Raw genomic sequence first — 14,481 nt, 5'->3', positions numbered from 1 at the left:
CAGTAAACAAATAACTGTATTGGAGCACCCTGCCTGCTCACCTGATCTGGCCCCAATGACTTTTTTCTTTATCTGAAGATTAAGGAAATATTGAAAGGAGGACATTTTGATGACATTCAGGACATTGAGGTTAATACAGACAGCTCTGATAGCCATCCCATAAAAAGAGTCCCAAAGTTGCATTGATGGGCAGAGTAGGTACTGGTGTCAGTACACAGCTTCCCAAAGAGAGTTCTTTGAAAGTGACCATAGTAATATTCAGCAGTGAGGTATGTAGCACTTTATTCTAAAATGAGTTCATGAACTTAATTGTCAGACTGCATATAACTGTAGATTCATTTGCCTTGTTCTTGAACTTCATATAAATGGACTCATGCTGTATGAGTTACTAGATGTCTGGCTTCTCTTACTCAATGTAATGTCTAAGATTTATCCATGGTCTTGAGTGTATATATGAATATATAGGACTATATATTTATGACTGCAGCATAATTCATTTTCCTGTTTGTAATCTTTAAACTAGAGTACACAAATATAATACTCATCTTTTAAAATCTTCCAATTGTTTGCCACTATGAGTAGAATATAATATCCTGGAAAGAAGGGACAATGTTTTTCCCCTCCGTTGCTGTATTCCTAGTGCAGTGGCTACATCATAAGAACTTTAAATTTTACATTTGATTAGTGAATGCAGTAAGTAATTTATTTTAAAAATCTATGGATATTTAATAGGCACTTTCTAATAATTGGCTTTTTCTCCATTTTTAGGGAGATCAAAAAGAGTAGGAAAGTACTATTGATTTTTCATTTTTTCATTCAAGGTGATTTATCTCATCAGAAATCCCAGAGATGTTCTTGTGTCTGGTTATTTTTTTTGGAGTATGACAAAATTTCTTAAGAGATCAGAGTCACTGGAACAATACTTCGAATGGTTCATCCAAGGAAATGGTGAGTGTATTGCAAAATAAAGAACCTGGGGGTTGCTCAGAGTCCTTCACAGGACCTCATTTGACACCAACCTTATAGCTCTGCATCTCACTACCCCATAGGTATAAGGCTCTGTCACCTCTGGAACTCAAATCTGCTAAGTCCACCTACTCTCCCACAGCAGGAGAACGCTAGCCACTCCCTCAGCTTGCCCCATGATAAGCCATCCTAGGTATTTTCTGAATTTCTAGGGCCTCAAATGCTAACACAGACTATTTACTTTTTCACTCTCCTAGTTTGGGGCTCTGAAAGTCAGCTTTTCATTGGCTTCCTAGACAACACAATCATGACATTCCACCATTTTCCTCTGATTCCTCTTTTAAAACCCCCCTTAATACTCTGTTTCTTTATGGCTCAAAACTGTTTGCATGACACTGGGACATCTATGCTTTTAATTATGCAGGATTTTTGGGCTTTTTCATTTACTTTCAATTTTGAAATTTTTCTCAAAACTATATGATGAGTTCCTGTGTCAACTGTGACATGTCTCCTGAGCTCCAGCCACCTACAGACACCTTCACTGGAGGGATCCATAGGTACCTCTAGTTCAATGTGTTCAGAATTGAGCACATCTTTTCCCATACCCTGAACTGTTTTACTGCATATTTATCTTACCCTACCTCTCACCCAACACAAGGGCTGGCATAATTCTGACGTTTTCTAAGCATCCTCTTTCCCCATCCCACTCCTCCATGCCTCTCACTTTTTTTGTCCTTTATTTAATTATTAATCAAGTCCCACCACCTTGATTAATACCTATACTCTGGTCTCTGGTAAAATATTGCTGTATTTAGGGGAGCCTACCATTTTAACACTATGTTAAATAGCAAGGCTCTCCACTTCTATTTCCTTACTTTTTTCCCTTTAGAACTCATCACTAACAGGCATGTATTTATTTGTTGTTCTGCACATCTCCATACTAAAAGGTAAAGTATCTGAGTTGTTCATTGCTGGACCCCAGATTCTAGAATAATTCTTGCCACACAGTAAGCCTTCAATACATCTTTGTAAAACACAGTGGTTATCCATTCACCACAGCTTCCAATGGCACTTTATTAACCAGAGTCACTGTTACTTCTCTCCTAGAGTAACATAATAAGTTTACTGTCAGTGTCCTCACTTGCATACTCTTGTAGGCTACACTGCAATTATCTTTGTTTGTCCTCAGTCTAAAGTTCACTTTTCAAAGCCTGGCAGACATGTTTTCCATTGAGCCAACCCAAGTTGACCCCTTCAGCCTTGTTTTCTGTCCAGCTTCAGATTACGCTTTCAGAAAAACATCAACAGTGAAACCATATGATGGAAGCTCAGACATGTAGAGACCAATCCCCTCATCAATGCTTTATTTGATCTTGCCATTTGGTGTATAAGGAAGTGAGGATTGTGCATCAGCTGTCACCAGGAACCTTGGCAAATCTAATTAATAGTGGTAGGTGATGAAGGCACATCCTATAAACCTCTGTGTTATCCTGATATCTTGCTTGTCCATGCTTTAAAACTCACACACAGACTTCTTTATTTCTTATCTAGTCAAGAACCACTGACATCAAAATCTTTTTTTCCTCCAATATAAATTTTATTTTTAGTTTTAGAGTTGTGGGGAACAAGTGGGGATTTACTACATAAGTAGTTTGCATGTAGGTGAAGTTTGACTTTTTAGCTGACTCTCTCTTCCTTGATAGTGGCCCAGGTTCACAGTATGTTGCCACGTGCTCTCTTCCCTTCCCCCTCCCTCATCCCTCCCTTAGTACTGTCCAGTGTTGGCTGATCCCTTGCTTGTGCTGTTGTGACCAGTGATCAGGGTCCACTGATGAGTGAGAACATGTGGTATCCATTTCTTTGTTTTTGTGATAGTTTACTTAGTATGATGGTATCCAGCTTCATCCAAGTTTCTGTGAAGGCCATGATTTTGGGAAAAGGACATAGCAGATACTTCTCAAGATCTTTATTTTTATCAACTAATATAAATATTCTAAGTTGTCTGCAGTTCTGTAGAGGAGTGAGGCAAACTCCTCCATACAGATGAAGAAACTTTGGGAATTTAAGTTCTAGGAAATATTGTCCTTAGACCTAGGCAGCAGAGGTTCCTGCTCTGGACACATGAACAAGACCTTAGGGGCTCCCCAGCTCTGAATATATTTCCTTCCCCAACAAGGTAAGGAATCTGTAGGGACAAGAGCACTTGTTTACCTGGAGCTTATAACCCACCTTAACCTTCGATATTTCACTCAAAAGGTGCCGCGGCCGGTGCGGCTGCCTTGAGGGTCCCGAGAGAGAGTGATGAGAGATTAAGAAAGACACAAAGACATAAATAAAAGCTGGAACCAGGTGGGACACTTTCTTCTGATGGAGGAGAAGTGACTCCGAACTAGCTCAGCACGTTTATTTTTTAATCAAGCACAAAGGAAGTTGGGAGGGATTCAAGGTCTATGAGGGAGCTATAATGGAATTTTGTTGCTACCTGAATGGCAAGCTGTTCCATGATTATCTTGTCACTAAGACTTTATCTATACTATTTGCACCCAGATGTGTGGGCTCTGAGACGCCATTCCGTGTAGCAGGGTGAATCCCTTGCTCTTTGGCTAGGATGCAGTGCAACCAGGTGGGACCTTGCCTTCGCTTGGGGCCTTGCCTTTGCTCAAGGCCTGCTGTCTGGACTCATTCACTCCCCACATCTCATCTGCTCCCCGCATCTCCCCCTTGTCTATTTTATACATGTAGGTGATGGTTGGCTACTGTGGCGGCTCTGAATTGGCATTGGAAGATTCCATATTCGAGTGGCAAAAAACAAAGGAAGATTAGAGCAAATAAAAAAAAATACCCTCAGAATATACCAGTCAGAATGTTGTAACCTATTAATGGGACTGAATCCCTTGAGATCATTAAGAAGAGTTTGTGCTGTTTGGGCAGGTTGTATGATAGGATCTTGGCTATTCTGGATGTCTGGAATATTGTGGTGTAGCTTAAGCAGGTCTCTGCTGATGTTATTGTGGCTCCATATGCCTTGGAGGTGTTTTTAAACTAAGTCCCAACCCCAAAGGCTGTTATTATAAGAAACACAAGTAACACAAACCCAACTGTATGCCTCATGACCTCGTAATCTTTGTCTCATCTTTATGCTGTTTATCTGGTTTCCCAATCCAATGACTACAGCCTCTAAGGCATTCAATTTTTTTTCTCGCTTTAAGTCTATGGATTCTTGCTGTTGTAGGGCCTTGGAGGTATTTCAAGCCAGAGCATTGATGAACTTGGCATTTTGGATGGATTGAGACAGTATGGATGTGGCAGTCATTGCGGAAGCGATAACTGAAATTAAGGTCACCAATCCAAAAATTATCAATCCATTGGCTCTACGAGGCCAGGAAGCAAGTTAGTAGTATAATTCTTGAAGCACTTGTAGTCCTGCATCATCATACCAAGGGCTTGATGTGTTAGCAGGAATCATAATAAAGGGGGGCTGGTGTAAAACCAGGATATCTTGTCATGCATTATGCTGGGTGACACAATTTGTAAGATTACAAGAGTTACATTGTAAGGCATGGTGGTTATCTACTGGGGTGACATTAACAGAGCCTGCTAAAAGGACATAAGGGGGTTGGACACAGGCCCAGACCCCATAGCTGGGGGAGGTTGTACCACAGCTTCCTGCCAAATCAACCAGTGACCCACTAGTACAGTTAACAAAACCAAAGGAGGCTGTGATCTGCCACAGTTCCTTTTGGATGTCACCTTGGAAAGTAGTAAGGATATTGCAATAAAAACCCCAAGGGAAAATGAACTCATGGTTAGGATGAGAGGGGTCCAATCTGTGAGACCAATGTGAGATTAAGAGGGGGTTCCCGTAAGGTTTCAGACTGTGGACACAGGACTGGCACATTCTATCCAGTTGGGGAATTTTCCAAGCTCTATCCCTGTGCTATTAGGGCAGTATGGGATATTAGGGTGAGCCTGGGAGACATAGGGAACCCCCACTTAGATATAGTTTGTAGATATTTTATTATGTCCCAGGGGCCTGGAATATTAGCTATTTGTGTAGCCCTGTAGGAGGTTTAATTTTCTTGACTCATCTTAAGACAACCCAACTTAGGGGTGTTAGAAAGGCAAATAGGAGGGCTATTACTAGCTCCCATGAAGTTAAAATTTATACTATTGTCAGCAGTAATATGTATATCAGACTGTTCTCCCAACTACGGGTATTGTTGGTAAAGACAGGGACCAACCCACCAGCCCATGTAGTAGGTTGGAGAATGGGAGGGTCTGGGAAATAAGTCCAGTAAGAATTTCTCCTTGTTCCACCAACCTGACAAGCAACAATGGCTAGCATGGCCATGAACAAGGCTTGGGGGGAACTTGGCCCCCTGTTCTCCTCAACTGAGTGTTGAGCTTTTTGAGTCAGGCATTTCAACTGGCCTTATGTGGGTGGAGATGTTCTTTTGATAGTGGCCACAAGGTGTCAGAGCCTCTGTCTTATCATTGGGGCACTTTCTGGTTCCTTCTGACTGGGCAGCTACACTGGGACTGGTGGGGAGATATTCAGTTTCTTGAATCTGGGTTCCAGTCCTTCTGTCGAGTCCATCAACATGTCAAATGATGATTCTCTCCAGAACCCAAATAGGTTTATAGGCTTCATCTGGAAAAGCACAAGCAAATTCTCTGCCCCACATTAGCACAGGATCAGGTCCCCTCCATTGGTTACTTTGGAGGTCCTTCCATTTTACCACACCCATAGGAAGTCCAGAATTAGAGACCTGATGCCTATCTGCAGGCTTTTGGCCATATTTATCACAGTGCAAAAAATTAATTATAAATAATGCATGGTTTAATTGGTTATGGGGGGAACAATAATACCCATCTCTCCCTTTTTGTTTTGATATTTGTCTCTTTAAAGTTTGGTTGGCACATTCAATAATGGCTTGTCCTTGAGCATTATTAGGGATTCCTGTAATATGAGTGATAGAATAAGATTGGCAGAAATGTGTAAAGACAGCACTAGTGTAAGCTGGGCCATTGTCAGTTTTAATACTGGTGGGCTTACCGAGGAAAGCAAAGCCTGCCAAACAATGAGAGATTACCTGTTTAGCATTTTCTCCCATGTGGGCAGTCGTGAAAACAAAACAAGAAAAGGTATCTATAATTACATGGACCCATTGTAATTTACCAAAGCTTGGGATATGGGTAACGTCCATTTGCCACAACACATTGGGTCTGAGTCCTCAGGGGTTAACCCCCATGGGCTGCACCTGGTCAATGAATAACACAGTTGGGACATTGATGAATGACTTGACAGGCTTGTTCTCTGGTAAGGTGAAATTCTTTTCAGAAGCTTGAGGCATTTTGGTGATATATGGCATGAGAGGCTTGTGCAGCAGCCTGTGCGGTTGTTGTCAAACGATTTATAGCTTGGTTACCTAAAGCTAAGGGGCCAGGGAGTCCTGAATAGGTGTGGATATGGCCCACAAAACAAGAAAATTGGTGAGCTCGAATTACCTGTTATAAAGCCCAGGACAGTTGAAGAATTGTTTCAGAGTTGGTGTGGCCAATTGTAGCTGTTTCAATCACCTGAGCAACACCCACTGTATAAATGCTGTCACTATAAATATTTAGTGGTCTATCAATAAAATATGCCAAGGCCAAAATGAGTGTCTGGATTTCCACTCTCTGGGTGGATGTGTGAGTGGTTTGTTGGACAAAGGAGCCCATCTTACTGTAATATCCTGCCTTGCCATTGCTAGAGCCATATGTAAAAATGGTTCATGCTGCAGGGACAGGGGAAGTCTTGATCACTTTGAGAAAAATGAAGAATGTGGTGGCAATGAACTGTACCAATCTATTTTGAGGGTAATGATTATCAAGGAGGCCAGGGAAATTAGCAAGAGAAAGTTGCCAGTTGTTAGAGTTTTGCCATAACCAGCATTGCTGTGTATGGAAGGCAATGACTTGAGGTTCTGAGCCTATTAACTGTCATAAAATAGCTCCAGTTACTTTTTGGAGGGCTATAGTGGCTGTGGGCATAAGTTGGCATGGGGAGGTTGGTGAAGAGTCCCCACAGAGAATATCAAATAGTGGCCCAAACTCTTTAGTGGTGAGCCCAAGGGAACTGCAGAGCCAATATAGCCTAGAAGGTTTTGGAAGTTGTGTAGGGTGCACAGTGAACCTGTTCTGATTTGAAGTTTTTGAGGGCATATTTTATGCCCCTCTATGATATGGCCCAAATATGAAAAGGGGGAAGCATTTTGGGTCTTTTCTGGTGCCACTATCAGGCCATTGCTGGAAAGGGAAGCTTGTAGGCAGGCAAATACGATAAGTAATTCTTTCTGGTTGTCATGGACCACAAGAACATCGTCCATATCATGGATGATATAAGCTGTAGGATAGGTCTCTCTAATAGGTTGGATGGCTCTTGTGACATATTCTTGGCACATAATAGGGCTGTTAGCCATACCCTGGGGCAGAACCCACCAGCAATATCACTTGGTGGTTAAGCAAGGGAATGCTAAAGGCAAAACGATGACAATTGTTTGGATGGGGAGGAGTGGTTTAGAAAGAGTCTTTCAAGTATAATACTGTTAGATGGTAATTCCATAGAATAACAGTAGGGGAAGGAAGCCCTGGCTGTAGGGGTCCCATTGATTCCATAGTTTGGTTAACTGCTTGAAGATCTTGCAGTGGTCTCCATCTGTTGTAGGATTTCTTTATTACAAAAATAGGACTACTCCAAGCGCTGAGAGTAGGTTTTATGTGCCCTGCTGTAAGCTGTTCCTGAACAAGGGCATTAATGGCTTGGAGTTTTTCTTTGGTTAGGGGCCATTGATCAACTCAAACAGGATTATTATTAAGTCAAGTAATTTTGGCAGCGGTCTGGGTTGGAGAAAGGATCAAGACCCCCACTGAAAAAGCTGTTGAGAGGAGTAACCTAAGCCTTGTCGCTTTGGTCGTGGGGTAGCCTGGATGGGGGTGGACATTCCTTGCTGATACTTTCCCAGGCCCATTGTGGGGTTAAACCCCTGATTTAACATTTGATGAGTGACAGCTGACCCAGGGCTAAGAAGCAAAAGACCCATATTTGCCAAAATGTCACGACCCCACAGAGTCACAGGAAGGCTGGAAAGGACATATGGCTGGAAAAATCCTGACATACCTTCCCCATCCTCCTATTTTAAAATTTCAGCACTTTGATCAAGGGAGTGAATTTGATCAATACCCAACAGGTCAGTGGATGCCCTATTAAGGGGTCAGGCTCTTGGCCAATGGTTTGTGGCAGTGACAGAAACATCTGCCCCAGTGTCTATGATGCCCTTGAAGGACTTGCCATTGATTTTTGGGTTAAGTTCAAGGTGTCCCTGTCCTGTGTCTTTTGGTTCAGGCCACTCAACTACTGGGTATAAATGGAAGCCAGTTACATTCTCCCCCTCTTCACAAGCCTTTTGTAAACAATGTTGCAGTGGAGATGCTGCGGGCTATGGCAGGGCTGCCTTTAGCTTTGGCTGGGCACCCAAGATAGGTGCTGAAGGTCAGGCCACACAGGTTAAATTGACAAATTCTTTAAGATCCAAGTCATCATTGGAGTCATGGATTCCTTGGTCCATTTCAGACCCTGCATTTGGCTCACACCCATTTTTTAGAGGAGCCTCAGGTGGCAGTGGTAAATCAGGTGGAGGGGGTGGTAAGTCAGGTGGAGGGAGTGGTGATGCAGACAGAGGCAGCTTATTTGCAATGGTGTTTAATGGTACCTGAGAGTCCTCTTGCTGTGGGCTGAGGCAATCCCAGATCAAAAACCACAGGGTGAATGTAGGGATGGTAACCTTATCAGGGCCTTCTGCCCCCTAAGCTGTTTACTGATCTTATTCCAAGTATCCAAATTAACTGTCCCTTGAGCAGGGAACCAGGGGAATGTTTCCTGCACAAAGTTGAAAAATTCCTCTGAGAACCTTTAACTGGGCAGCCTCTTGCCTGAAGCACAGATTTTAACACTTGGACATACAGACTCCTCTATTGGGAGCCAGAACTATCCATGTTTTACACCAAGCTGAAACTAAATCCGCTCCTTACCTTCCCTTATTTTTAGGTGCACATTTCTCTCAGAGCGTCTGTTTGCCTGAGATTAGGAGTTCTCTTGTGCTCAGGTCCCTGTTCAGGCACCAGATGCTACGTCTCACGTGGCTGCCTTGATGGTCCTGAGAGAGAGTGGTGAGAGATTAAGAAAGACACAGGCACAAAGACATAAAGAAAAACTGGGGCCAGATGGGACACTTTCCCCCAATGGAGGAGAAGTGGCCCTGAACTAACTCAGCATGTATATTTTATAATCAAGCATGAAGGAAGTTGGGAGGGATTCATGGTCTTTGAGGGAGCTATAATGGAATTTTGTTACTACCTGAATGGCAAGCTGTTCCATGGTTATCTTTTCACTGAGACTTATCTGTACTATTTGCACCCAGATGTGGGCTCTGAGACACCATTCCATGTAGCAGGGTAAATCCCTTGCTCTTTGGCTAGGATGCAGAGCAACCAAGTGGGAGCTTGCCTTCACTTGGGGCCTTGCCTTTGCTCGAGGCTTGCTGTCTGGACAGCACTCATTCACTCCCCACATCTCATCTGCTCCCCTCAAAAAGACCTAAGCATACTGTTTCAGGGCCTGTATGGTCTCTGCTCTGGGTCCCATCTCCCAAGACCAACCACGTGTACCAGAAACACGTGCACCACTAGGCTAGATGTGGCCAGGAGGAAGGTAAAAATGAATGACCCATAATTGCTATTTGTAGGAGTCACTGAAGGCCACTGGTTTTGTTATTCTCTCTTCTCTATGAGGTAGGATTCCTTCCCAGAGGTGGTTATAGGTGTTGCTTGCTTGAAACCAACGAATGCCAACCCAATATCAATCATATGTCAACCCAATGTCATGTGTGTATCTTATTGGATTTCAACTTTTAAAAACCAAACATTTTTGCTGAGCAGTCCAAGGGAAAAAATAAACATGAAAAGATATTTATGAAATAATCTAGAAAAATTAAATACTATTTAGAGATTAGGAGATAGTAAAGAATGCTTGTGGGGTTTGTTTGGTTGCTTTAGCTATGGTGTGATAATATAACTGTTTAAAAGTTTTAGTCTGAAAAGATACGAGGTTCAACAATTAGGTTCACAAACTCATACTAGAAAAAGTGAGAAATACCTCATTGCTGAATATCACTGCACCGATCCTAGTGCCTAGCCCACCTGTCAAAGCAATTTTGGAACTCTTTTTCTGGAATGACCATAAGAGCTCTCATCATATTACCCTTGATGTCCTGAATGTCATCAAATGTTTTACTTTCAATATTTCCTTTATCTTTGGGTAAAGAAAAAAGTCATTGGGGGGTCAGATCAGGTGAATAGGGAGGGTGTTCCAATACATTTATTTGTGCAGTGCCACCAACGTAAGCTTATGTCAGCAAGTTCATGAACTTAATTGTTAGATCTCAATGAATAATGATAAATAAATCCCTTCACATCCTGGGTTTCTACATCTTGTGAATACTGTATTTACCTGCTGTTTGTTGAGCCTGCATGTGGAGCCCACAGATACAGGAGCTCACTGTATATACAATGGAATATTATTCAACCCTAAAAAAACAGGAAATCCTGCCATTTGCTACAACGTGAATGAACCTGGAGGACTTTGTGCTAAGTGAAATAAGTCAGGCACAGAGAGACAAATACTGCATGATTTCACATATATGTGGAATAAAAAAAATTGAATGGAGTAGAATGGAGGTCAACAGAAGTGGGGGATTCTGGGAACCGAGATTAGGAAGATGTGGGTCAAAGGGCACAAAGTTTGTTAGAGAAGATGAATAACTTCTGGAGATCTGTTGTACAGCATGTTGACTATAGTTCAGAATAATAATATATACTTGGAAATTGATTTGAGAGAAAGTCTTAAAATTTCTTCCCACCAAACAAAAGGTATATGAGATGATGAATATGTTAATGAGCTTGATTTTGTCATTTCATAATATTTTATATATCAAAACATCATACTGTTCACTATAAGTGTATACAAGTTTTATTTGCGAATTATACCTTAATGAAGCTGGTGGGAAGTCAACAAAATAGATTGGACCTCTGCTTTCACAGAGTTTGTAACCTATCACTCTTGCTGCCTAACTCCACACAGTGGTATACGGATCATGGTTTGACCACATTCATGGCTGGATGCCCATGAGAGAAAGGAACACATTCCTGATACTGAGTTATGAAGAACTGAAACAGGTAACCATCATTTTTATGGTCAATACACACTGTGTCACCACCACCATCACTTCCTCTAACTTCCCTGAATTTTTCTGTCTCCGTTCCACCTTCTCAAAGTTTAGCCTGAAGAAGAGGAATTAAGAGTGAGATTAGCTCCCTGGTCTTCACTGTTCTATTTCTGGTTGACCCTCCCCAAGCTTCATGCCCTTTCTTCACATAGTCTCCCTTATTTCCTCTTAAGACATCTAAAGAGATTTTTTCTTTGCATTGAGGCAGAGTACAATGGCTTATGTTAGCACTGGTGGTTGTAAAAATTTCTCAGGTTAGGACACATGGTGACTCTGATGATCTAGTGATGAAAGGGCACTGGGGAAGAAGATGGGACTAGGTAGAAATGTTTTAGTTCCAGAGGTGTGTCCAACTGTCTGGTATCTCAACTTGATATGAAGAGAAATGATGGCATGAAATCAATTTGTGTACAAATATTCTAAGATGCCAAATACTCCTGGAGTGACTAGTGATAGACAGGAAAAGATGTCAAATGATGCTTGAAACCAGTAAGAGTGATAGACCATCAAAAAAAGAAGTTTGATCTATTAGTGGTATCTTAGAGAAAAAAGAAAATAACAAACACTGGATTTTGCTTTTGCCTGAGAAACATGACTTTCTATCACCTTCCTCTGGCTACTCCTGTCCAGTCTCCTATGGCCTAAGCATGAATTCATAATTATTAAGAAGCCTTTTGTAACACATCTAGCTATCTTAGGCACATGATCCCATTCCTTCCTCTGATTTTTCTTTCAGATGACGCAATGAGCTTTTATTTTAGTTATTCCCACAGTTGTGTGTCGTCTCCTTAGATAACAACCAGGACTTATGAAATAAAGGAAAAATTAAATCACTTAAGTTCTAAGAGGAAGGTCCATGTCTCAATGCAAAATCTTCCTGGTTATAAAAACTCTATTTTCTTAACTTAACCTCCCAGGATCATGTATCAAGTATGAATTTTTGAGATGATATATAAGAAGATATTGTAAAATTCTATGCATTATTTGATTGTTAGTTTTGGGAAACAGTATTATTTGAATGCACAGTTAGGATTTGAAATCAATCCCTTAAGTGTTTGTCAAGTTTTTCTGAACCTCTCCTTGCTAATCCTGATTATTGTCTAGAAGCCAAGAGAGGGATAGAAGTCTCTTTAGAAACCCAAGGCTCTGTCTTTTACTATTAAGTTGTCCTAAACTCAAGCATACCGGGAGTTTTTCACATCTTTTGCATACTTTGTTCTCCTTTTTTCATTCTGCTAGTTGCATTCATCTCAATCACTTCTCACTTCTGTATGCTGTTCCTCTCATCTTGTTTCTCCTCCTTCTCATTAGCAGTTCTCTCCATCTCATCTTATTTTATCTTTTGTCTTTCTCTTTCATACTCTCATTTTTCTTTTTTCTTTTTTTAGGACATAAGAGGAACTGTAGAGAAGATCTGTCAATTCCTTGGTAAGAAGTTGGAACCGGAAGAACTGAGCTTAGTTGTCAAAAATAGCTCCTTCCAGGCCATGAAAGAAAACAACATGTCCAATTATTCCCTCCTGAATGATGTGTTTTTGTCTCAGGATGTACTAATTACAAGAAAAGGTAAAATAAATGCTCTGGTATTTTGATAGGGATTTCATTGAATCTATAGATTGCTTTGGGCACTATGGTCATTTTAATGTATTGATTCTTCCAATCCATGAGCAGGGCATGTTATTCCATTTGTTTGTGTCATTTCCAGTTTCTTTTTTTTAAATACATATTTTTTATTTTAAAATTGTGGGGTACAGTTAAGGGTTAGGTATACAAATATGCATTGTGCAGGTACACTTGTTGATGGTGTGTGCCCCCCCATCCCCAGACAGATATTGACTACCGTTAATCCCACCTACCTTCCCCTACCTATCCACCTCATAGTTTTCCACCTCTGTCAATCCTTTTCTTATAGTTTTATGATAATTGTTCAAGGTCCACTTATGAGTGAGAGCAAGGGATACTCAGATCTTTGTTTCTGTGAGAGATCACTCAGCATTATAGACTCTAGTTCGATCCAGGTTGCTGCAAAATTCATGATTTTGTTCTTTTTTATGGCTGCATAGTATTCCATCGGTATATGTACCACATTTTTTAATCCAGTCCTCTTTTGATGGACAGCATGGTTGGTTCCAATGTTCTTGCTATTGTGAACAATGCTGCGATAAACATACGTGTGCAGGTATCTTTTTTATAGAGTGATTTGAGTTCTTCAGGGTATATTCCCAGTAGGGGAATTGCAGGGTCATATGGAAGGTCGATATTTAGAGCTTTTAGGAATTGCCACACTGATTTCCACAGAGGCTGCACTAGTTTGCACTCCCACCAACAGTGTAGAAGTGTTCCCTTTCACCACATCCTCTCCAGCATCTGTTATTTTTTGAGTTATTGATAATGGCCATTCTGACTGGAGTTAGATGGTATCTCAGTGTAGTTTTAATTTGCATTTCCTTGATGACTAGTGAGGTTGAACATTTCTTCATGTATCTGTTGGCCACTCATATGTATTCTTTTGAGAAGTGTCTGTTCATATCTTTTGCCCACTTTGTAATGGGGTTGTTAGTTTTTTTCTTTTCAGCACAGTTGAGTTTCTTGTAGATCCTAGATGTTAGGCCTTTGTCAGACATGGAGCGGGCAAATACTTTCCATTCTGTGGGCTGTCTCCCTGCTCTCTTGACGGTTTCTTTGACTTTGCAGAAACTTGTCTGTTTAATGAGGTCCCAATTGTCTATCTTATGTCTAATGGCCCATGCATTTCAGTTTTTGCTTAGGAATTGGATGCCAGTTCCAACTTCCATGAGTGTGTCCTGCATTTTCTAAAGTTCTTATGGTTTGAGGTTTTACATTTAGGTCTCTGATCCATTTAAGTTAATTTTTATGTATGGGGTTAGATAGGGATTTTGTTTGAATCTTCTGCATGTGGTCAGCCAGTTTTCCCAGCACCATTTAATGAATAGATTGTTCTCTCCCCAGTGGTTGTTGTTGGAGGCTTTTTCAAAGATGAGTTGGTTGAGAAATTGAAGTTTTATTTCTGGAATCTCAATTCTATTCCCTTGATCTATATTCCTGTCCTTTACTAATACCAAGTTGTGTTGATTATTGTAGCTTTATAGTAAAGTTTAAAGTCTGGTAGTGTGATACTTCCTGCTTTGTTTTTTTTTTTTGCTGAGGATTGTTCTGGCTATTATTGGTCATT

The 14,481-nt window shown here is 41.0% G+C and overlaps 1 protein-coding gene across 2 annotated transcripts in view; it reads left to right on the top strand.

The window, feature by feature from the left end:
* The window catches only part of LOC103268128 (bile salt sulfotransferase-like), an 82,649-nt gene that overhangs the window by 58,851 nt on the left and 9,317 nt on the right, over nt 1-14,481 (top strand). For both annotated transcript variants that reach the window (XM_008065681.2, XM_021716350.1), the window contains exons 3-5: nt 822-948; nt 11,144-11,238; nt 12,677-12,854. In XM_008065681.2, the coding sequence (XP_008063872.1) occupies nt 822-948; nt 11,144-11,238; nt 12,677-12,854 (400 nt within the window). The remainder of the gene's footprint in view (nt 1-821; nt 949-11,143; nt 11,239-12,676; nt 12,855-14,481) is intronic.

The sequence above is a fragment of the Carlito syrichta genome, unplaced genomic scaffold (genome assembly GCF_000164805.1).
Source record: "Carlito syrichta isolate Samal-C Ts95f unplaced genomic scaffold, Tarsius_syrichta-2.0.1 Scaffold308773, whole genome shotgun sequence".
Lineage (NCBI taxonomy): Eukaryota > Metazoa > Chordata > Mammalia > Primates > Tarsiidae > Carlito > Carlito syrichta.
This window is presented reverse-complemented; position numbering and strand designations above follow the sequence as displayed.